At 39.8% G+C, this 25,004-nt stretch overlaps 2 protein-coding genes across 3 annotated transcripts; one reads left to right on the top strand and one right to left on the bottom strand.

Moving 5' to 3' along the window:
- The first annotated feature begins 2,824 nt into the window (after positions 1–2,824).
- On the top strand, positions 2,825–10,251 carry LOC127757481 (uncharacterized). Its single transcript, XM_052282998.1, has 7 exons — positions 2,825–3,306; positions 3,862–4,144; positions 4,274–4,379; positions 5,145–5,268; positions 5,986–6,738; positions 7,026–8,973; positions 9,525–10,251. The coding sequence occupies exons 2-7, from the start codon at positions 3,958–3,960 to the stop codon at positions 9,929–9,931; spliced, it is 3,525 nt and encodes a 1,174-aa protein (XP_052138958.1). The 5' UTR covers positions 2,825–3,306; positions 3,862–3,957; the 3' UTR covers positions 9,932–10,251.
- An 8,962-nt stretch (positions 10,252–19,213) lies between these two features.
- Positions 19,214–24,219, bottom strand: LOC127756823 (alpha-1,3-arabinosyltransferase XAT2-like). 2 transcript variants are annotated; one of them, XM_052282201.1, is made up of 5 exons: positions 23,702–24,219; positions 23,337–23,594; positions 23,136–23,228; positions 20,913–20,969; positions 19,214–20,683 (listed from the first exon to the last, which is right to left on the bottom strand). In XM_052282201.1, the coding sequence occupies exons 1-5, from the start codon at positions 23,856–23,858 to the stop codon at positions 19,437–19,439; spliced, it is 1,812 nt and encodes a 603-aa protein (XP_052138161.1). In that variant the 5' UTR covers positions 23,859–24,219; the 3' UTR covers positions 19,214–19,436. The 2 variants fall into 2 exon arrangements, with proteins under 2 accessions (XP_052138161.1, XP_052138162.1); XM_052282202.1 differs by lacking the exon at positions 20,913–20,969 and having other exon boundaries at positions 23,702–24,216.
- Between the last annotated feature and the right edge of the window lie 785 nt (positions 24,220–25,004).

The following is a 25,004-nucleotide window of genomic DNA, read 5'->3' as shown; positions in this document are numbered from 1 at the left end:
TTAAATTCTTATGAGTATTATTGCCTATTGCCTGTGTTATTAAGCAGACCAGGATCTATAGGTGTTCTTGCATGCATCTGTCATCATCAGCACTGCTTCAATCACTTGTATGACAACCTATAGCATTTGAGATATTTCTCCATTTAATTAAAAAAGGGTCACTTCTAAACGTTTTCATTGTTGAAGAGTGAAATGTCAAATTTTCAAAAGAAAAACAAATTTAGTTTGCTTCTACTGATATTCTGGTGATAAGAGTGATGTAAATTTGGTTTGCATCTACTGATATTCTGGTGATAAGAGTGATGTGTACAAAGGCAGTAGTCTAGAAAATGAGCAAAAAAAGGTTGAAGCAATTGATATGGCCGTATGGTTTTAGATTGGATTTGGTCGCTCTTCATTCGATTAAGCCCTAATTAATGAAATGAAGAGTGACGCAAGAGAGTAGATGAGTGCGGTGCCCCCACAGTGATTGGATGATTACGGAGGCCACGTGCATAAATGGGAGCACTCATTGCAAAGCGACAAAACGAGCATTGTGTGGATTTTTCCCTGATAAAAGCCAGAGGGTAAGTAAAAAGGAAAATAATATTTGTCTTCAAATATACTTTTACAGCATTTTCACTTTTGTTTTATACTATATATTACAGATTTACAGTCTATAAACTGATTAATGGAAGTGTTTTAGAAAGCATAACGACATCGAGAGGCAAATTTTATTTGTATATATATACAAGTTAGTTTAGCTAACTGTTGAGGTTGCATTTTGTAATGCACGTTGACATCGATAAGGAATACTCCCTCCGTCCTAATTTAAGTGCAACCATAAGTTTTCGTGTCCAATTTTAATCGTCCGTATTATTTAAATTTTTTTATAATTAGTATTTTATTGTTATGAGATGATAAAACATGAATAATATTTTATGCATGACTTATGTTTTTAAATTTTTTCAAAGAAAATCTCAAATAAGACAGATAATCAAAGTTGGGTACGGAAAATCATGGTTGTAGTTAAAATGGGACGGAGGGAGTATTTTTGTTTTGACCCCAATAATGCTTATTTTTGGCACTTATCTAGTGTATACTGCTAAGCGACAAAAACATTATTTTTTCATGAACATGTAAATGATACACTAGATTTTTTTTCTCAAATTGTCCTTGCATATTAATGTATTTTTTATTACACGAAAGATATACATGCATACCCTACTCACACACCTAAAGTACGCTCCTAACAAATAGACGAAGATTAGTGATATATCTTACGCCTTACTATAAATCCTATTAAAAGCACATTTTCATGTTTCTTGTTTTACTAACAAGTTCCTGGTAAATATGTTTGGATTTGATATCAAAAGTAAACTTGCTAGAGTTGAGGGATGCATATTTTTGAGCATTTAAAAATATATGATACTTCCTCTATCCCAGTTTTATCATCACCTAAGATTTTTTAGATTTTCTGAAAATGATCATCATATAACAAAGTATCTCTTTGTTTATTTATGCAAAAAGTAAAATGGGCATCGTGAAATACCCTACATGCATGCAAGTGTATGCATGCGGTGAACTAAAATTAATTTCTATTGGTTCAACCCATGCAACATTTAAAATGTGAATTAATTTATGTTGGATGCTATACAACATAGCACCTTGATCGACGAGGATTAATTTTAGAATGATAAATATGTTGATGTCTTTGGTCCTGGTACCTTTTGCTTAAGAGATAATCAAATTGGGATGGATGGAGTAAGGCTAACATGTGGGTTGAAATGACCTCTTGGGTGGATTTAGCAGTGAATGTGTATCACCTTTTTACTTTCCTGAGGGTAGGCAACTAGGCATATTTTAAAGGGATGTCCTCACAAGTATGTGCATGATATGTGTTAATCTTTCTTGTAATAGATTTTTTTTCCAAATAATGAGCGCTTTGTGGGTTCTCATTACACAACAAACTGAATTATTATATATAGCATGATTTCAGTGGAGCTCAGAGATTTCTTATTGATAGGCCTGTTGGTGTGCTTGTGCGTCTTTCATGTAATCCAAACAAAAATGGGTCTGTTCACTGCAGCTAAATTGCAGCTGTTGTGCAGCTGCGCTACAGTGCATGATAGAGAAAATATATGCACTGGCTGTACAACATAGCCAGTTACAGCTGCATAGCAGCATTGCCAAACAGAGCCAATAATTATAAAAACATACCAAGTAAAAAATCTTGTGTGCCATTCGTTAGATCTTAGTACTCCCATACCCTTTGGTTTTAACATATGACATTGTTGACTTTTTTATATACGTGTGACCATTCTTATTATTCCAAAATATTTTTGAAACATGTTAACGGAAAAAAAAGTCACGCATAAAGTAACTGTAATGATAAAAATGATTGAAAAAATGATAATTATATAATTTTTTTAATAATACAAATAACCAAACGTATGTAAAAAAAAGTTAGTGGCGCCGTATATTAAACCTAGATTGAGTACTACATTATAACATATAGTAAGAAAGAAGATTTTGTCTCGTTCTTCGCATGCACGCTTCCTAAACTACTAAACGACGTGTTTTTTTTAAAAAAAATTCTATAGGAAAGTTGTTTTTTAAAAAATCATATTAATACATTTTTAAAATTTATAATAATTAATAATTAATTAATCATGTGATAATAGATCATCTCGTTTTACATATATTCTCAATCTTCTTGTCTCCTATTCTCTCAAACACAGCCTAGTCAACCAAAAAGAAGAAAAAAAAAAAGAAATACCAGTATAAAAAGAGAAAAGAAAAAACACCCAATAAAAAGAAGAAGAAGAAAAGGTCTCTCTTCCCGTTCCAGCTCGCCGCCCTCTCTCCTCACACAGTCGCAATCGCAGCACAACAGCACACACGCACACTCTCTCTTCCCAGTCCAGTCCAGTCCACCCCCACAGCCGCGCCCTTGCATTGCTTGCTTCTCGCCACGGCAACGCACCGCATCCACCTGCAGCAGCACGGAAACCCTAGCCAACCCATCCCCACACGCCGCGGAGCTCCGAACGCTGCTGCTGCTGCTGCTTTTCCGGCGGCATCAAGCCGGATCTGCGCCCCCACCCACACTACCCGCTTGCCGAGATTCGGCGCCTCCGCTTGCCGGGAGGCGGAATGCGGTGAGGAGGAGGAGGAGGAGGCGGAATCCGTTTGCCTCTCTGAGCTCTCTCCCCTCCGGCGAGCGAGCCGAGGGGGTGGCGCGGCGTGTGGGACGGCCACACCCCCCTTGCGTGGCCGTGGCCGTGGCCCCTCCTCGCGCAATTCTCGGTTCCAATCGAATTGGAGGTATTCATTGCTCCAACTTGGGTTGCGTAGATTGGGAGATCCATCCGGCCTTGGAACGGATTGAATTGTTCATCTCCCATTAACCTATAATCCAATTTCTCCTTCATTTGATGCGTGGTGGTGGCGTGGTGCTGTACTAACAGGCGCAAATTGCTTCTGAGATTTTTTTTTCTTTTCTTGGGGTTCAGCTGAACCCCAGTGCCTCCACGTTAGGTCAGTCAGCCTCAAGGCTCAAGCCGTCCCCAACATGGGCAGTTTTGGTTCTTGGAGGGTACCTTTTGAGGCACTTTTGGTTGGTCCCTGATCCTGCTTGATTGCTTTCGAGGAACCTACTAACCATGTTAGTGTAGTTGTGTGGATAATTTCGTTTGGTGGTGTGATTGGTTGGTTACTTTAGGCAATACGTGGATGGCACAAGAGTTCTCTTATTGGCTTAGCTGCTTTTTGTGCCTTAAGATTTCGTATGCACTATGTTAATGCATCATCGAATGGGTTCTTTGTGTTTTGGTCTCACTTTGTATGTCGAGTTCTTAGTAAAATTGCTTAATTTTGCAGGTAATTGTTCTGAATGGACTATCGTCTCCTCGATCTGATATATTGGAAAGGAGGAGGATAGCAAAGTTTTCTCGAAGAGACTTCTAGTCTATAAAGATGCCACCCTCTCCCTCCCTGAGGAGATCTCCTTCAAAGGAGATTTCCCATAGGAGGGGCCACAGTTTTGGGAGCACAGAGCCTGCTAAACCAAAGGATGACGAACTCACATTGTTCAATGATATGCGGAAAAATGAGGAGGACAACTTCTTGTTGGAGTCGTCCGATAATTTTGATGAAACGATCTGTAATGCTCATAGCATCTTCCCCATTTCTATAATCAGCTTGTTTTTTTGTTATATTCTATTTCTATGGTGAAATGTGTTAAGTAATTGGTACTTGCTGCTAATGTTGGTTTCTGCTTCACGTGTACCAGCAAAATTGAGCTATTTTCCGGATCTCAAGCTTGGCGTCAACATTGCCAGACGAGAAGAAAGCCGTGATTTTCTTAACACTGATGGTGACAAGAATGATTATGATTGGTATGCAGTATGCATGCTTAGTATCACATATTACTTTCTTTTGTTTCAACTTCATAGCACATGTCTCTTTTCATATAGCACACATAGCTTTGAGATAGATTTCAACTTCTCTTGTTTGTTTCGGCTATTTGCTCTTGTTTTGTTCAGTACGTAATAATGCAGGATTTATTCTCATTGCCTGTAGATAGGCTACTAGATAAGCGTTCAGTTGTGAACTGCTAAGGCTCTTGTTGGTCATGTATCCATGTGGTGTTATTTAGTTGTCGAAAATGCAACGTTTGTTTAGCTGCTTAAAATGAGATGTCTGAGTCTATTAGTATCAAACTATCTATGGCAATTTCATGCTTCTTTTAACCTGGACCTAATGGTTGTGTTTAAGTTATATTGTATTCTTAGGAGCAAAATGATGATCTGCAGATAGATATTTTAGTAGTCATTTATTAAACATCTCGTGAATGTTTCAAATGTATAAGTGATATTGTTAATGCAGCACTCCTACTCATTCTTTGCATGTGATGAATTTCTAAGAATTATTAACTGCATCCTTTTCTGTAAGCATCAGACAGCTAGCATGGTTCTGAATATTTCTGTGTTCTGAACTTCTGATGCTTCTATACTGTAGCTTTGTGTTTTATTTTATTTTATTTGGTTATTGTATTGATAGGCTTCTCTGTATGTAAAACTCTGCTTTTGCCTATAGTGCTATTGGTCATTATTTTCTGTGTCAATAATTACCGTTCTGTCATCTAACCTTTTGGATAACAGGTTGTTGACTCCTCCAGAAACACCACTTTTCCGTTCATTGGATGATGATGAAGACAAGCTCGCTGGTCCAGCTCCTAGGGGCAGGGCTCAGACAAAGCCAATATCGATTTCAAGGTCATCAACAGTAAGTGCTTAACCTACCATAGACTATATGAGTCCCATTTTAAGTAATATTAAGTGCTTGTCAACACTAGGTTCTTGCATCACATTTTAAGCAAATTGTGCCATCTATACAAATACCTTGAGTTCCCATAAATACAGAAGCTGGTTTCCTGTAAACTCAAAATAATTGGATAAGCTACCATGCAAAATCCATTATGCATGAATAAGTGTCACATATTATTGTAGTTTCATGGAAAATCTTCACCCTATCATCAAAACAAAGAATCATGCTACGAGTAATATGTTTATGCGCAACCCCACCTGTTATGGTCCAAGTTACACAAAACCACAGAAATTTTGGCACGTGACTCATAACCTGGGTATTATGGTCTTAAAGTTTCACAAAACAACAAAGTTAACCATTTTGACATACATTTATATGTTGGATAAAAAACTCATAAATTTGAGATTTGATTGTAGAAGAACTAAAAAATGTGGTAAGTCAAAGACAAAATAGTTACCGGTGTGGTTTTGTGAAATTTTGTAACCATGATACCTGGGGTTATATGCCATATGCCAAAATTGCTGTGGTTTTATGCAACTTGGACCATAATAGGTGGGGTTTTATGAAATTTACTCTTTTACAAAAGATTAAGGAGTCATCATCATTACAGCTAACTCCAATCTTTTATATTAGGAAAGGTAATCATTACACTTACTTATTCTGGTTTGCGCACAGATGGAAAATGCTCAAAGATCTAGTAGAAGCAGTGCAAGCCCAAATAGACTAAGCTTGTCACCACGCTCAAGTAGCAGCAATACAGCTCTGACAAGGACAAGATCAACGAATTCATCTTCTCGTTGTAGCCCACCACTTTCTCTGCAATCATCCACACCATCTCGAAGATCTCCAACTCCTCCGGGTAATAAGACATTAACACCACCACGGAGGTCACCTAGTCCTGCCTCAAGGAGGATGAGTGCTACTTCAAGTGGACCAACGCTGAATGGAACAAGGGGAGCTTCACCTGTGAAAACTAATCGTAGGTCATCTTCTCCAAAATTTCAAGGATGGCAGTCAAGTGATCCCGGTTTCTCTTTTGATGCACCTCCAAACCTTCGCACATCTATGTCAGACCGCCCGTTATCCCGTTCAAGGGGTGGGTCCCCTTCATCTTTCAGTGGATTAAACATGGTTTCAAGAGGTAGAAGACAATCAATGTCTCCTACTCCGTCAAGAAGAACTATTTCGTCCCATAGTACTGAACGAGATCGTTTCAGTTCATACAGCAAAGCTTCTGCAACATCTTCTGGTGAAGATGATCTAGACTCTATGCAGTCTGTGCCAATTGACTATTCCAGCAGTCCAGCTGTAAAAAAGAGCCTGGCAGTGATGAAGACCAGAACAATTGCATCATCGCAGAAGCCATCCAAGAGTTTCTCTCCTAGTTCTGCCCCAAAGAGATCATTTGATTCTGCTGTTTGGTTGATGGTAAGCATTGGCATTCTGTTTTTGTGGAATTGGATATTTTTATTTCACTTATTTGGGAATGCTATAGATCCTGTAAAGGATTACATGTCATAAATTGTTATACAATAATTTTCTTCGGTGAGTCTCCCCCATAAACTATACTCTTGTACACATAGTCTGACTGACATTTTAATGCAGCCTATTTTACTGCAACTCAAACTCCTTTTTCCTTATTTAGTAGTTCTTTATTAATACTTCATTTAATTGTCCCTACTTGCTAAGATGAAAAGCATCTTATTCCTTTTTAGGATCATCGCAAAGCACCTCAAAGTATGTTCAGGCCACTTCTGTCAAGTGTCCCCACTACCACTTTTGTAGCCGGCAAAGGAAATGTTGTTCATCGCCCTACGTTTTCACACATTTCCTCAGTCACAACCAGCAGCAACGCAAGTTCTGAGCATGGTGCCACTTTTAGCCCCTGTGTGGACATTGACCATGAACGACATGATCTAGTTGGTCAATGGGAAACAAATGACAGTTCCAGAATCCATGAAGAGATATTTATGTTTGATAAATCTGATGAGCTGAATGAAGGATCCAATTGTCATCAGCACAGTTTATCAACTACTTGTAGTGGTTTAGAGAACTCATCAGGCAGAGTCAATTGTGTAGAGAGCACCAAAGAAGGCCTTGATATGAAAAGTAGACGAACAGCTGATCAGATTTCATGTGGTTTTGCAAGTAGTTCTGAGGTTGGAGATGGTGAAATGGCCACATGCACTAGATGTGGAAAGGTTTTTAATGTGATGTATTTGAGTGGTGATAATTATTGTGAAGAGTGTGATTTTGGGGATGGGATATTTTCTGCAGGATCTAAGATACAAACTACAGAAGGACTACATCAGAAGGACCATAAATTTACGCACTCTAAAGTTTGCATTCCATCGGAAGATCGTCGTCCTATAGCACTAGATTGTGTAGAAGATAGCAGTGATGTATCTCTTGACCATCAGTTAGTGAGCAATGAACCTCCAGCTGATTATTTACAAAGGTACTCCACTGAATCAGTGGTGCACACAAATGAGGAAAAGATGTTGGGGAAGCATTTGATGAATCTTAAAGAAAATATCAGTCCACATGATATTGGTGACTCTTCAATGGGAAATAGCAATGATATTTCACCACATACATGTAGTGTAAGTGACTATCAAGAAGCTGAAGCAGCACATGTGACAGAGTATAAGCTTTTCAGACTACAAAAAGGTAACCAAAATCATGAAATGGCCCAATGCCTGTCAGAATCAGATTGCCAACATAATGGATTTATTTCTGGTATGGTGGCCAGTGGATCTCATGAACTGGGGTCAACTGGGCCTCCAAGCCTTAAGGTTGAAAATACTGAGGGCAACGGTATATCGGTACTCTTATTGGAGGAGACAAGAAGCAAGAAATGGCCTATTGTGGAAGGGAGGACTTTGGTTACTACCAACATTCATTGTTTGGAACCCTATTATACAGCAGATAGTGTCAGTTTGATGAAGCGTAGCATTGGACGGGATAGCTCTTCAGCTGCTTCTTCCATTGATCTAGGGCCATCAGGGCAATCAGATGTACGCTTTGAGCGCCTTAGAAGTGGTAAGAAGGGTGACTTCGAGAAGTCTCAAATAAGTTGTCAAAGCATTGCTTCAGTGTCGGATATGTCAATTAGCGGTTCATCAGCTTCACATTACCCTCAGAGTTATGTAAATGGAGATGGTTGCCATCCAATCTATAGTTTGGAAACAAGTGCTTTGACAGCTGCGGTTTTTACCGAAGAACATGATGGATCTTGTAAAGAAGCTCTCTCAAGTGCTATAGAGTGCTGGTCTGTTGCACAAGCCATTGTAAATGATGATTGTGAAGTAGAAGATGAAGTAACTCAGAATCAAGATAAAGAAAGGATGGCTTGTGATGATAATTTAGGTGTTGACATGTGTTCATCATACACTGAAGTGCCAAGTGACATGCCCCAGTCTCCTGCTGCTGACGGTAGCTTCATAGAAAAGACAGAGAACGATAGTCAAGAAGTTCCGGCCATCGCTGACTACTCAGTTGCAACTCCAGAACATCCATGTGATGAGAACAATTCTGACATTCCTAGAATTCTGTCTGAAACGGTTGCAGCTTCTGATGACGAAAGCAAGTTGGATGATTGTGGTGTATCATCTGTCCCTGAGGAGGGTGCATTGGTTTCTGCAAGAGATGAAACCAAAGATGGTATGAATTCATGGCTTACACTTTTTTTAGTCTCTTATCTGCTCAAAAAGTCAATTCCTTTTATCTTTTCATTATATGAACTTGCAACTTGTGTGTTGACCTGATATATTTTGATATGGAAATGCTGCAACCCTTCAGAATAATATATTTGGAGGGATAGAGTTGTTGCTAGAGAGTAGAGACACAAGGATAAAATTTGAAAGAATAATTTCTTTGCTTCATAAAAGGCCGTATTTGTAGTAGCATTAAGGTATTTGTTATATCATAAAAATACAAACATGACCAAACTTGGACTTTCCAAGTTTTAAGCCTGTATAGTAGGTGGTATATTTTACTGTTACTGAAAAGTTTTGATGTTACTCCATCTTTTGTTTTTGCCCTTTTGCGTATCTGTTATAGAATTAAATTCACCTGTTGTTTTGTATGCATAAAAAGTCGTTCAATTATGTGGTAGATCCAGACATCTAAACAGTACATTTTCGTTTTTCACCTTGTACAACTGCAGTTCACATAATTTTCATCCATACATAAGTTTTATGTCTCACCTGCAGAAGGAAGGAGGAAACAATTTCAGAGATGCTTCACTTTAGAAGAGGCTACGGATACAATTCTCTTTTGTAGTTCCATTGTTCATGACCTAGCATACAAGGCTGCAACAGTTGGACTGGAGCGAGAGCAGGAAGCTGAATTCGCTCATGCCCCTCGACCAACAGTGACCATGGTAGAAAAATTCATTCCAAGGGAAGATGGTTTGTTGAGAGGTCCTCAGAGGCGAACGACAAGGCGTAAGGTTGAAAGGAAAATACCAGAAGGTGATGGAGAATCCATCACAGATACTGCCAGGACAGAAGTAATTACTAAAGAGCCAGCACCTGTACGTTCTTCTTCTGAAATTACTACATTTGATAGCTTGAAGCCTCCAAAGATGGAGTCGAAGTGCAACTGCACAATTATGTGAATTGTCCATGATTGGAATGTACCAAGGAGACCTGGGATCTAAGTTGAAGCCTATATATAATAGTTTCGTTTTGGGCGCAAACCACTACTGCAAGATGAACCCTGCACCAGTTGAGCGCAGGGGTTTCTTGTGAGAGAATTTTCTGGCCACGGTGCATTTATTTTCTTTTTTTTTTTGTTGTAATAGAGGTGCTTGGGCTATTCTTTTGTAAATTCTTCCTTCCCCCTTTTTGCTCTGTATGTTTATTCTACGTTCTGTTTGCCGTGTGATTATATTTTAGTTTGCTAAAGAAATGAAATTTCAGTTCCACGTAAAGAAAATTTGTGCAACCTCTGCTTCAGATATTTGCGTTACTTTTTTCTAATGAAACTAGGAATGTAGCTTATTTAATATTGTATTGTGAATATTTATATGTGGGTGACTTTTTATTAAAATATTCTTTGACTCTATGCTAAAACAGTTTTTTTATTAATAATCTGTTAGGGATCGTGTTGATTATCGGTTATGATTTCCTTCAAATTATCCTTACAACATATAAACGTTAAACTAAAATTACTTGAAAAATGTAGTCGTATAATTAGTATATGTGTAGCAAGTATATGTAGAGCATTTATAAATGTTTAAGCACCATATACTAAAGTATATTATGTGGCATGATATTAGTTTAAGAGTGATAGGGTTTGTGTTTCCTAATTAACCAAACATGGGATGAAATATCCATATAACATGCATATTTAATATGAATAAAGGAGGAAATATTATTTTTTGTATTTTTTAAGAACTGGATTAATACTTTTGGCTGTCGTCATATGGCCAAATAAACTAGAGCCTACATGTTGAGCATACAAATATAATATATATCAAAGCGCCAAGATATGATATGTTATTTCTGAACTAACAATGGATATATAGTGATATACTCTACATTTTCATCCTTTCATAATTTGCATGCTTCTTTTTAATTATGTGCAAAAAAGAATCAAAATATGACCTAAAATATAATTTTCAATACAGATCATAGAGTTATTACATGGTAAACAATAATATAATGGTGTAAATTTTGTTTTCGAACATTGTAGAGCTAATGGAAAGAGTAAATTTCACTTTGGCCATCCTTTTATTGTCAGTTTTTCGCTTTGGATCACCCTTCAACCGATGTTTTCATTTTAGATTGGGTAATTTTATCTTTGTAGCACTTTAAACCACCCTTAGCTCTTTTATCCATTTTCATCCAGCTTGTCATATTTTTTTTTAAAAAATGTCTACATATAATACTCCGTGACCCATGTGCGACTCAATGCGGGCGCCCCTAATGGGTGGGTGATCGCTCCAAGTGATCAACCCGCCCCTCCCCCCTATACTCCTCTCCCCTCCTTTCATCATAAATTTCAATAAAAAAACAAAGTTAGTAAAAAAATTAGAAAAAAAATCTAATACTCTCATTCATGTGCATAGACTTTATACCGTAAACTTTGCACGCATAAACTTTATGTATAGAAATATTTTATATAAAAAATATTTGAATCCAGATTTGAATTTGAATCGGGTATATAAATTTTTGACTTATAAACATTCGCTCTACAATCTTCTTTAGATGGATAAACTTTAGATGTGTAAACTTTAGGTGCATAAACTTACTAAAAAGAGGAAAATAATGCACGCATAAACTTTATGTATAGATATATTCTATATATAAAATATTTGAATCTGAATTTGAATTTGAATTGGGTATATAAATTTTGACTTATAAACATTCGCTCTACAAACTTTAGGTGGATAAACTTTAGATGTGTAAACTTTAGGTGTATAAACTTACTAAAAGAGGAAAATAATACGGTGACCAAAAAAGAAACCAGGTGGGAAGGGGAACCGATCGTGTGGGGCGATTTCGCCAAGGATGACTAATGGGCGAATGTTCGCTTCCGCTCATCCTCGCGAAATCGCCCCACACAGCAAGGCACGGCGTGCGGGCTGCTGGCTGCGCGGGCTTCGCCGGCGAGCTCTACAACATGAGTGAAATCGCCCATTAGTCATCCTTGGCGAAATCGCCCCACACGATCGGTGACGATCGGTTCCCCTTCCCACCTGGTTTCTTTTTTGGTCACACGGGTCAGACTATGCTCATCCGCGCTCCGATCATACTCGTCGGAAACCCAACCCGCCGGTGGAGCGCGGAAGCCCGGAGGTCGTCGCGTCGGTCCCGAAGAAGATCAACACGACGTGGATGCCAGCAGCTTCGCCACGCGCCCACGCCGACGCCGTGGTGCTCCGTGGCGTGGCCTACTGGACGTTGCGGCACGCGCGCGGTGCGCTTCGACATGCCCGGAGCCCGTCGAGGTGGCCATGCCAGCGTGTGGCCGAACAACCGAGCATCTCCAGCAATAGTCCCTATTTTAGAGTCCTCAAAGGTTGAATTAGGGCTGCCACATTTCCTGAGAATTCAAAAATTACCTCCAACTCTACCAGCAGACCCTATTTCTTAGCCCCCATTTTTTTTCTCTTGTATTTCTGATTTTACTCTATGCTTACACCTAGTTTAACACAGTAATAATTCAAATACGAATATTTATAATGCATAGAATTCAATTGTATTCAAATTCATGATTTTAAATACCATAATTCAAATTCAAAATTCTCAAACATGAGAATGAAATCCTACCGGCAAGTATTCAAGACACCACGTAGTTCAATTAAATAATAAGAACTATAATCAATTGATAAAATTAACTCTATACCTTTTCCAATCTAATCTATCTGAGAAACTTCAAAAAGAGCTTAAATCCTCCTAGAAAAAAAAAACCTTGAAGTTAAACTTCAACTCACAACTGACACAAAAGAACAACACTGCAGAATAATCTTTGAAGGAACAACTGCATAATTGCAAGCAGCCTAATTGTCTCAACCTACCAAGCACCACAAACTTTAAAGGAACAAAACAATAATTTTTATGCCAGGATCGTTTAGAACCATATAGTGCATCAGCGTGCGAACTGATCAAGGACAACGAAAAAACAAGCAAGCAGGCATGCGGATGACAAGCAGTGGCCGGTGGAGGCACTGGATGGTCACACCATCGGCCACGAGCGGCGGAACCAGCGAGCTGGTGAGGATAGGCGCCGTGGCAGCGATTCCATGGGAGGGATGATAGGCACCACACGTCAGGAAATTTCCTCCCGCGTAGAAAAACGGCGATAGGGCCTCGGTCTACAGCCCCCAGGCCTAGGGGCTGCGGAGGGGTATTTAAAGTCCTTCCTATTTTAGAGCCTATAGTAGGGGCTTTGTTGGAGTTTATTTTTTGTCCTTAGCACCTAAAAACTGTTTAGGAATTGTGTTTAGGGTCCCTACTGGAGATGCTCTAAGCAGATCAGAATCAACCTGGAGCGTATAAAGACCACACACAAGGCCGTCAAGGTTTCGAGCTTTTGCCGATACGAGATGGACCACGCTGCCTCCATTGTGGGCTGAGTATTGCTACACATACGGCCCATCTTTATGTGGTTATATGGGACTTAATGGTTCCACTAAAATTCAAGGTATTTATATGCTTTTTTTTATAAGGAAGTAATTTCAACTAAGGATAACCTGGCAAAAAATAAATAGAGGTTGGGGTAGGGGGGCACAAAAGACAATCCAATATCTTTTCTTTAAGTGCCATATTGTTCAGTTTGTTTGGAGTTAAGTGTTTTTTTTTGCTTTTAAGGGCACTAGCAACGCAAGCTGCACCAACTGAGTTGCGTTTTCTTGTAAAAAAGAGAACTCCATGTAGGAGAATCACTGACAAGTCATATATTCCACAGTGCAAGGTACCCTTGGCTCCTTGCTAGGACTGACAGGGACTTATTTATATGGACCATCTCGTAGTGAGGAGTGAGGTTATAGAGACCGCATCGCAGCGGAGCACCCGTGCCCAAACTGAGCACTGAGCAATCATGTAGGGGCACAACAAAGCGCAACATGGACAAAATCTTTTACTTGGCACCTTGAATCCATGCGCCATGTCACTGCACCGTGAAATGCCTAATATACCTCCACTTCGTAACGCCAAAAATATTTTTGGTAAATGGCTTATAAGGGTATTTAGGTCCATACAAAATATGATTTTAATTGGAGCTAGTGTTGTATGTTGGTCAAATTGGCATTGTCGTAATGATAAAGTTTTTAATGGTAAACAATTATTTAACCCAATGCGGATTATTTTCATGTCTTTCTATTGGCTCCACTTTTTGGTCTACGATGCTACACTCTTGGAACAGGTAACCAAGGTCTTTTATTCCACTATGGGTGTTGTAGTTACGTTAGAACTGCTAGCTAAAAAAAACCCTATGTGGTTTAGCGCTAGTTAATAATAAAGGGGAGTTAAGGATTTGTCTCGACCTTATGTCTTATTTTGATTTATTTTTACCTTTACCTTTTTTTAACAAAATTGTGGCTATATGTCTTATGATAAAAGCCAAAGATGTAATTCATTTCCATTATCTAAAAATACATACGGTCCATCTGTACAACTCTTATACGACTAGCGATTTATAACTATTGATTAATCAAAGGAGAGGCTATTCATATACATTGCAGACATTTGTAATTATTAATCAAAATCAGTTGTACGTGAGTCAAACTATTGGTTCGTATAAGTAGCAATTTCCATTGTGGGCTAGCTATCCATGCATGCACAACTTTTCTAAGACAAGTTAGTAATTGGAGTAGCTAATGAATGTTCAACAGTTTTTTTTTTTTGAAAACTTTTTTAGATAATAGGACTATAGGAGTGTAATTATAGTTACTATAGTAACAATAACTATGTCACTCGTTTGTAATAAATAAAAAATGCCATGCAACCTTGTTGTTTGTAGTTTTACAATCTGGAGACGATCCGCGGTCAACAATTTAAACATTTTGGGGAGACAAAATTGTCGCAAGTTTTATAGCAATTCTGTAGTAATCATGCACATTTCAGTTTTTAATATATAACTAGGAAAGTAGCCCGCGCGGTTGCGCGGGCACTTTATTTGATATTGCTTGAATTTTTACTAAAAACTTTTCATAATTGATTGTTTAAGGGTTCTATTTTTTCTAAAAATATTCCAAAGCCATTATTGTTTAATAAACATGTTTTATTTGCATAATAAAGCTAGTGCCCTCTAATTAGTTAGCTTTTTGTTGCATACTTATCACACACTTAAATGTAATCATCTAAGAACTCAAAAATGATGCAATGCTTATGTTAATGGGTGTTGTAGTTTAAGTGAAAGCTAAGAACCTATTTTTTTCTACGAATTTTATAAGTTTTTCTATAATTAGTTCACTTTACTCCCTATTGACATTTTGTATTTTCTATTTTATTTTATATAATCTTATTTTAACATCGAATTTTTTGAGATGATAGAATAGTGACAGAGCGTGATACCTTACATGTCAACCTTTTTAAAAATATGAGTCGACTTTTGTATAAACATCTAATACTAAAATAGGTTTTCGTTGTTTATTTGTTCATGGATTGAGGGGATTCAGAACTATGTTAAATACCCATTCTTGTAGAGTCCAATTCTATTGTGCAGTGTAGGAGACAACCTATATGGGATAATTTCATGCAAGTGAGCGAAGCTAGCGAGAACATAATTGGATGGATAAATATAACTACGAACATATCATTATTTTTGGACTGCGATTTTTTATGATTGTTCCCATGATTTCATTTTTTATAAAATTTGTAGTTAAATATTAGGAATTATGTACTCGAAAGTAACCAACCCACAAATATTTTGTTTAGCTAGTCTGCACTTGGCATGAATAAAGTACAATTAGATTTTATAATCATTTATCTGAAGCCAATAATGTCTATCCACTTTTCATAATTATTAAATATTCTATGAAGTTCTAAAAGACCGTAGAAAATATGTGTTTCAAAGATCGGATAAATTATTTGAATGCTTTTTTCATTTCTAGCATGGAATTTGCTTGGTCACTATACAATCCACTTGCACCTTCTACTCCATATGCCCTATGGCGACAATAAAGTAAGGTCTAGCTAGACTCAATACGACTTCTATCATCCTCTATTGATGCATTATTCTTATCTCATTAAGACTGGTCTACTCACTCTCTCCCTGCTTCACTCTCTCTCATTCTAGTTTGTGCAAGAAAATTCTTGGGTTCCAAAGTCCAAAAAAATAATTCTAAAATTTGTCTATGTCTTGTAGATGACAATTGTTTGGTGATAATGGTTTTCTTGCACCAAGTCATCATGTTGCTTGGTTGTAAAACTTGTATAGATGCTGCGACATGGAGGTTGCCATGTATTCCATTGTAGTAGTGTTTACAGTTTCGATCAAGTTTAGTTAATCTTTGTTTTCATGTCTCGGTGTACCATAACATATAATATGGATTCCAAACTTAATTCTTCAAGTGAATATATACATGGCAATATGTTTATTGCAAGTTAATGTTCATATATAGGGATGATAAGATATTTTTAGTGGTTTGTGCACAGAGAAAACATACAATTTTTTTCATACCCGGAAGGTATGGAATAGAAGCACATAGCCACCAACACATATCTCTAATTCTCTATGTACCATATACTAAAAGACCTTTAAATACCATCTAACAAATACATACGTACAACATCGCCAAGCCATCCACTCCCTCCGCCCTCATTCATGCCCTCTCCCCTCCTATTGTCTCTCCTGTTTACATCATATATTAGTTAAGAACCCTAATTTATTATAATCTTTTAAAATAAATATCTACTTTTTATTGACTTATGTCGTTGGACTATTAACTATATTTCAACTTCTAAAATAAGTATGCTATTTTTGGATTATATTCTGACTTTTTTTATATCATTTAAACAATGATTAAAATATATGATAAAAAACCAATGATATATATTTTACTGGTTGAAAATATTTTGGTGAATTTTCTTCAGATCTATATATAATGTAGGCTTATTACTATTGAAATACCAACCAAATAGTTTCGAAAAATTCCAAAATGATTTGAGAATGTTAATCTCACACAAATTAAATTTTAAATCGGATCTACTTTTAAAAAAACACAACTAAATTGCGTGGTTTGCATTTATACATTAGTTCAAATTACCGTTGTATATTTGTTAAGTAATATTTGATATCATAAATTATATAGCATGATGTGATTATTTTTGAAAAATTGTTATGGAATTAATTAATGCATGTCAATGTCCTCTGTCGCAATGTATTCTATGCCAAAATATAGCCAACATAAGTCATCAATGTAAAATCATAATAAAATAAATGATAAGTACGTACGTTATTAGTAAGATGAATAATCAAACATATGGTCAAAAGTCAATAGCGTAAAAAAAGTAATATAAAAATACTATATGGGCATCCTAGGTAAAATAAATAAAAGGAAGAGTAAAAAGGGTGGGGGTACGTACGTACTACCTACATACATATGTGTGAGGGAGGGAGGAGTATGTACGTGTACGTGGGAGGGTGGGAGGAGCATGTACGTGCAGGGAGAGGAGAGGAAAGGATAAACTATTGTTTTTAATCTAATATAATGGTGCAAAACAATAGATCCATCAGTTTAAATAAAAATAGAGGGTTAGATGTTTCCCGTCTAATAAAACGCCACATGGCAATTTTAGAGCGTTTGTAGGGGTGCCACGTGGCGGATTAGGAGCGTTTGTAGGAAGTTTAATGGACTTTTAGTATATAATAGATAGATAGATAGATAGATAGATAGATAGATAGATGGTTTTGACTTTGTAAGATATATTTGACCATTTATTTTATTTAAAAAAATGTAATTAACATTTATATATTTTGTTGTAACTTGATTTATCCTGGAAGGTTCTTAAAGCGTGTCTTTTTTTTAATGTTTGCACAAAAAATCGGATAAGATAAATGATTAAACATATATGTGTTAAAAAAAACAGTATCATGCATTATAAACCAGTGGGAGTATGAATTAAACCCGATATACATGTTTATTGTGCACAATATTGAATTATTCTTGCTAGGAGTATTATTCAAGGAAAAAGATAGCAATATATCAGATTTGTAGCTCCTTTTTTTATATAATTCACTAACCAAATCAATAACCCAACTAGTTTAGTTTCTTGGTCTCCCAACCGGATATATGCAGCCATTTTAAATTAGAAACTTAGCCTATCAAATAGGGAACTTAGCCCTCAAATAACCCAATTTGAAATTCGCTCCTATGGAGATTTGAACTCAGTACCTTGAGGTGCTACTCAAGTCACTGCAACCACTAGGATACATGTTGTAGACCAATGGCCAAGAAAAAGAGGAGGGGGAGGGGCGATGCAAAACCCCTCAAAACAAAGAAATAAAATCCCTCAACGGATCATTGGCCTCCGAGAAATTGTTGATTACTTTTTTTCAATTTTTGAATGCGAGCGTTCTCACGCCTTTTTTCAATTTTTGAATGTGAGCGTTCTCACGCCTTACACGGAGCAGTGGTAGCTATTGTACTCTTGATGGGACGGAGTTCCTCCGACGTAATGTCGGAGGAACGTGGGTCGCTGAAAAGTTGGGGCCACCTTTATGGCCCCACACGTAAGTGATCACGTCCCTCTAACTTTTCGTCAGAGGAGCCTCTTCGGCTCTTCCACTCGTGATGCCATAGGAAACTGAACATGTTTGCAGTTATGGCGGCACAGTCAGAAAACAAAGAGATGGGTTAAATTCAATTAGAAGCTGAACAGCACGAACCATGCAGTGATGCGAACTAAGTAAAGATGCATTGGAAATTAACTCCCTGTCTAACGTCCTCTTGTATCCAATTTAGCTTTTACTAATTTGGTAGGCATGACGTCATTGTCATCATCACTATCATCTCTATCAATAGCAGGTTCTTGGCAGTAGTATCTGCCTGGAGATGGGGTGGGTGTCTCTGGAGACAGGAGGCGGCACTGAATGACTGAAGTGGCATTGTAGAACCATTACAATTACAACTTAATGGACTATAAATATTTAAATTGACTAGTGCACCGGCAAAGTTTTAATTTTGAGACATAAGATATGGCGTTATATTATTTTACTATGTTTTTGCTGTAAATTTTATGATATACTCACCTTGTTATCAAACATATAACGATGTTTAACTTTTAGACATAATAGTGTTTACATTAGATTATTGGAGGGGCACAACAGCTAATTAAGCTGAAAATGCTGATTAGCGAACAACATGATGCCCTGCACTCGTGCACATGCTCGTTGTGTGATTCCACGTGCTCCTCTTTCTTTCTTCGGGTATGTTCATGTAGAAAGGGTATACTTCAATTCAAATTTGGATTGAAATGTTTTTATATAAAATGTTCCTATATTAAAAGTTTTTTATGTAAATTCTGTGTCAATTTTTTCTAGCACAGTGTCTCAAGATGGGCAAGACGCATGTGGGCCAGACCGAACACGTTTGCGTGCTTAGGCCGAATGCAAAACGGACCCTAGACTCATCCATTAGACTTGCGCTAGAGCTCTGCCAAACAGACCCTAGGCTAGCGCGCGAGGCTGTTGAGCGCGCGGAGCAACACCGGCTTGAAGCGGTCGATGTCGACGATGATGTCCTGGCCGTTCAGAAACGTGTGCCTCATGAACGTGAACCCCTTCTTGTGCAGCGCCGTCGGGTTGGTGAATATCTCGTGGTCTCGCGGGTACTTGTCCTTGAGCGTGCTCTCGCCGGCGGCGACCTCGTACTGGATGTACCTGAGCCCCATCGCCACCGCCGGCTCGCCGAAGTCCGCCTGCGCCAGCCACCGGAGACCGCCCCACGGCACGATCTGCACCGCCGCGGCGCCGGGTGGCAGGAACACCATGTTCGTCAGCCCGGCGCCGTGCACGCCCACCACCGCGTCGAACGAGTTGACGAGCCGTGCCACGCGCGCGACGTCGTCGTGGTCCGCGCCGGCCATGTCCAGCTCGCTTGCCACGGCCTCGAAGCCGACCTCCTCCGCGGCGCGCGCCACGGCGTCGGTGTTGAGTAGAAGCCGTGTTCCGCGGCGGGAGATGATGAGAAGGCGCGGGAGGGGTTGGGGCTTCGTGGCGTCGCCGTGGCCGCCGCCGGGGCGCGTGGGCGCGTCGCGGGGCAGCGAGAGCGCGCGGCGGAGGAACCGCGTGAAGTCCGGCATCCCGAGACCGTCCGGGCTGCGTTCGCGGTCGATGATGAGCTCCCCGTGCGCGCGCAGGCCGACCACGGTGTGCCCGAAGCAGTGCACCTCCCCGCCGCCGGCGGCGGCCTCGGCGGCGAGGTCAAGCGGCGCGTGGCGCGACAGACCGCGCAGGACCGCGCCGTACCTGGCGAGCCACCGCCGCGTGGCCGCGTTGCCGTCCGTCACGACGAGCTGCACGTCGCCGCGGTAGCGCGCCGCGGTGTTGTACAGCGGGACGATCACGTCGGTGAAGTCGTGGAACAGGTTGCCCGTGTACCCGCTGATCGAGAACACGACCGCCGGCGCCGCGTGCGTCGTCGTGCACCGCGGCGGCGGCGCCGCCGCCGCGGTCGTGCGCACCGTGATCTCGGTGACGCGGCCCATGCTCGTGGCGTCGCCCTTCCGCGGGTACGGCCGGACCTTGTACGTCGGCCCGTCCGCGCCGACCGCCGGGTCGACGACGACGACGAACGCCGAGGCGTTGGCGTCCATGCGGATGTCGCCGGCGAGGTCGCAGACGTCGGTGCGGTGGTCGGAGAAATCGCACAGCGGATGTCGCGGCTGGTCTACCGAATCCGCACGCGTCGTGGTCTCCCCTGGAGAAGATCCAGAGTTACAAGCCGTCGCATGATCAATGCTGTTAACGAGGGAAGGTGCCATTTTGTTGCTTGAGGTAATATCCCATCGTTTTATTTTTGTCAATTCAATTAGTTATGAGATTTTAAAAATAAAAAGATAATGTATATAAATGTGAGGTATATCACTAAAAAAAATACAAGGTTAAATTTGAGCTATGAAGTCTTTTTTAAAAAAACAATATACTACCTCCGTCCCAAAATAAGTGTAGCCGTGGGAATCCGTGTTCAACGTTTGACCGTCCGTCTTATTTGAAACATTTATGAAAAAATTTCAAAAGTTAGTCACACATAAAGTATTATTCATGTTTTATCATCTAGTAACAATAAAAATATTAATCGTAAAAAAATTTTAAATAAGACGAACGGTCAAACGTTAGACATGAACAGCGCAAAACTGTACTTATTTTAGGACTGAGGGAATAATAAAATGTAAACAATATTCTGTACGGGTATTCTGATGAGCAGGTCTAGGGGCTGTTTGGTTGCTATCTTCAATTTGCTATGTCTAAGGTTAGTTAATGTACAACTTTTTGGCAATCGTTTGGTTCATTACCACAACTGTGACCCACCACCTTTTCAGCTATATGGTCCCACGTGTCATTAATCCATTTTTTTAACTAAGCTTGTCTAAGATATGACTAAGGATTTATGAGCCACAACTTGCCTCAATTGTGGTTTGGCAAAGTTAGCTACTAACCAAACAACCCCTAATTTGCGTAGATGCCATAAAAACAACTCACACACCACACCCGGAGCACAGCAGCAGTGATCCTCCCACGCTTAGCGCTAACAGAGATTAATGTTAAGCTAATAGAGATAGTGTTAGCACGCTGTTTTTTTTTTTGCAAACTTTTTAATGTACTTTAGAATTCAAATCTTTCACATCAAATTTCAAAACATTCTATTAAAAACTTTCAACTAGAATTTGGAACTCAGTTTAAAACTTTCATATCAAAATTTAAAACTCTCAACTCAAAAATTCAAATCTTGCTTGAAGGTTTTCAAATCTAAGCTGAAAGTTTAAATCTTGATTTGAAAGTTTTCAAATATGAATGAGAAAATCCCCTATATACTCTCGAGAATTCGTTCAATCCCTTATGTGCCCCTAAATTTTGCCTTATTCCCTATATACCCCTGAGTTTTTATTTTGATATCTTCTATGTCTATTCCGTTAGTTGACTGTTAAATGTTTTTGAAATTGACTATATTATCCCCTCTCTTATATTTATGTGCTAGTTTAATCATAAAAACACAATTCTTATATAAAAGATCTATTTGTAGAAAAACAAAGGGAATATAATTATTTGACAACAAGTTTTAAAAATAAATCTAAAATTTGTAAATAAATTTTAAATTAACTTTTATGAAATTCGAACATTGTTTTCAACAAAATTTGAACCCAATAAATAAATTAATAATTTTGGTTCATAATTTCTAGCTAAAACTCTTATATGGATTTTTTTAAAAAAATAAATTTATTTAAGAATTTAAATATTCTTTTTCGAATTTTACAATAAGTAATTATGCCTCATTTGATTTTTTTTATGAGTTCCAATTTTTCACATTGTGAAATATGAAGTAGATAGCATGTAAGTATGGGAAATGGATGATATGGTTATTTTAGAAAAATCTAACGATCAACTAACGGAATAAGGATGTAGTTGATCAAAATAAAAACTCAAGGTCATGTAGGGGGTGAGCCAAAATTCAGGAGTGTACAAGATATTACAAAACAATTCAGGGGTATGTAGAGAATTTTCTCAATATGAATTGAAAATCTCAAATCTTTACATGATTGTTTTCAAATCTGAGTTAAAATTTTTTATATCTTGACCTGAAAGTTTTTAAATCTAAGTTTAAAAGTTTTCAAATATTAAAGTTAAAAGTTTTTAAATCTAAGTTTTTTTCCCCACCAAAAAAAGTTAAAAGTTTTTAAAACCGGATTAAAAATTTTTAACAAGAAAAGGAAAAGAAAATTAGATAAGATATGTGCGCCAATTGAGATCTCCTGCAGTACTGTATATGTAGTACTGCTCCCTGACATGGGCCAACGACCTATATTCTATGTGCGCTACTTAGGCCTTGTTTAGTTCCCACTACTTAGGTCTTGTTTAGTTGCCAGTTTTTTCTTCAAACTTTCAACTTTTTCATCACATCAAAACTTCCTTGTACATATAAACTTCCAACTTTTTTCTTCAAACTTTCAATTTTAGTCAAACTTCTAATTTTAGCGTGGAACTAAACACAACCTTATTTTGATAGTGTATATGCATTAAATAGGATTCCTATACTAAACTGCACACACAAACGTGCATCCGGATTGGAATTGTATTCTCTCCTCCTGGAATTTACTACCGAGCATGACTCAATTTCAGAGTAGTTATTACTACGGTGTAGTAGTATTACACACCTGGTTGTTCGTGCCGTGGAGGAGACGTTCCGGTGGCGGCGGCGGTCCGCAAGGATTTGTCGTGGCCCGGCGCCGCATCCACGGCTGCTGTACCTGTACGTGCGCCGCATCCACGGTTTGCAGAATTGCAGGTCAAATTTGGAGTCCGTGCACTTGTCAACTACTGTAGATAGTGTCGGTGCGCGGTTGTGGAAGACGAACCTGGTTGTGCTTCTTGATCGCCGCCGGAGATGGCTGCCGCGGCGGCCGGCGCGGCGTTGTCGCGCTCCGCCGGCTCCGCCCCTCTCTCGGCGCCGTCGTCGTTCGTCTCCACCCCGGTCACCGTTTCTCTAACCCCTGAAGAAAAGGCCGGCGAGGAGGGAGCCTCATGATTCCGGCGACCAGCTGAGCCGGCGTCCGGCAGGGTGTCGGCCGCCGCCGGCGAGCTCAACGACGCCGCCGTGGGACGTCCCACTCCCACTGCATGACGTCATGGCCGGAACACTGTGAGATCATGGTGCCGTGCGGGAGGGAGAAGAGAACTCAACTAGTGCAAGTGCAAAGTAGTTGCAGGCAGTGGCACTGACGACGGGTGTCGAGGAGAACAATGGCGTCGTGGCGGGAGGAGAGGAGGAAGACGATGAAGAAGAGGAAGCAGCCGGCGGTGACGGTCAGCAGCCGCCGCCTGAACGTCCCCCGTGACTCCACCCGCGGCCGCCACAATCCGCCTCCGCCGCCTTTCATGGCCGGCGACGACGACGACGAGCCCGGCCGCGAGCTAGCTTAAACTAGCTTCGTCCAGTGCTAGTGCTAGGTACGACGACGATGCAGAGAAAAAAACAAAGTGACAAATCAATGGAAGTTGGAGCAGAGCTGAAGAATTGCTACTTGCAACGAACGATCGCACAAGAACTGATTATTGCAACCCAATTAGGATATGAGGGGATAAGCGCGCGGCTCACTGTGAGCCGCTTATTATATTTATATGATATGATATTGGAGTAGTATATGATATATCGTGCGTGCCGTGCATGTGCCCCCGTTCCATGCGCCCATGATGAGTCATGAGCCTGCCGTTAGGTGGAGAGAAAGCGGGCAGCTGAAGCTTCTTTCGTTAATTTGCTAACCTTTACTATCGTTGCCAGCCTAAAATTGCCAACCTGGTTGAACTTTTCTTGCATTGTATATTGATCAAGCTAGTATATGTCATGACTCATGAGCAGGCAGGGGCGCACTAGCTAATTAATTGGGGTTCATTGTATGAATGCGCATGAACTTGTAGGAAATCTCTACAATGACAAGGATGGCTGATCACAAAGCTCAGATAGACCACACGTGTCTGCAGGTGGGCTTAACGGCCGGTATTATAAAAACCGGCACGTATAGTCTGATGTCGAAAGAGCACTCACCACTACGGAAACAATTTTTAAATACGGTCAAAACGTATTTTCGCGGGTGGACTCTTTGCCCACCCGTCCCAAAGTGTCAGCGAAAATTAAAAATTTTTCCACGAGGATGGTCAAACCATATGAAAAATGAATTTTCACATGCGACAAGGTATGCGGCTCATAAAAAACAAAATTTGGCAAAAATAATTAAAAATTTCAAAAAAAATCATAATCCCCATTCCCACCGCCGTCGCCACCGGCAATCTGCCATCATCACCTCTGCCACTCACAAGGCTAATGTTGGCGCCGCTCCTCGCCAACCCTTCAGTGGTGGTGCCGGATCCGCCCGTTGTGGGGGCCAGCGGCGGTGGATCCACACGAGGGGGCGGAGAGACGGCAAGATCCCCGTGGGAGGGAGAGGGCGAGGGAGAGCGGAGGCTAGACACCACGAGATCGACCACCACAGCGACGAGGCCCGGTGGTGGTGGTGGATCCTACACGC

The sequence above is a fragment of the Oryza glaberrima genome, chromosome 12, assembly GCF_000147395.1.
Source record: "Oryza glaberrima chromosome 12, OglaRS2, whole genome shotgun sequence".
In the NCBI taxonomy this organism is placed as follows: domain Eukaryota; kingdom Viridiplantae; phylum Streptophyta; class Magnoliopsida; order Poales; family Poaceae; genus Oryza; species Oryza glaberrima.
This window is presented reverse-complemented; position numbering and strand designations above follow the sequence as displayed.

What these genes read in the sequence shown, in the direction of transcription:
- LOC127757481 (XM_052282998.1), top strand. Translation starts at nt 3,958, where the DNA reads ATGCCACCCTCTCCCTCCCTGAGGAGATCTCCTTCAAAGGAGATTTCC. An exon ending in CGATTTCAAGGTCATCAACA is followed by an intron (nt 5,269 to 5,985) that starts GTAAGTGCTTAA and finishes GTTTGCGCACAG; the next exon opens with ATGGAAAATGCTCAAAGATC. An exon ending in ATTCTGCTGTTTGGTTGATG is followed by an intron (nt 6,739 to 7,025) that starts GTAAGCATTGGC and finishes ATTCCTTTTTAG; the next exon opens with GATCATCGCAAAGCACCTCA.
- LOC127756823 (XM_052282201.1), bottom strand. Translation starts at nt 23,858, where the DNA reads ATGAAAGGCGGCGGAGGCGGATTGTGGCGGCCGCGGGTGGAGTCACGG. An exon ending in TGTTCTCCTCGACACCCGTC is followed by an intron (nt 23,595 to 23,701) that starts GTCAGTGCCACT and finishes GACGTCATGCAG; the next exon opens with TGGGAGTGGGACGTCCCACG. An exon ending in CGATCAAGAAGCACAACCAG is followed by an intron (nt 23,229 to 23,336) that starts GTTCGTCTTCCA and finishes GCGCACGTACAG; the next exon opens with GTACAGCAGCCGTGGATGCG.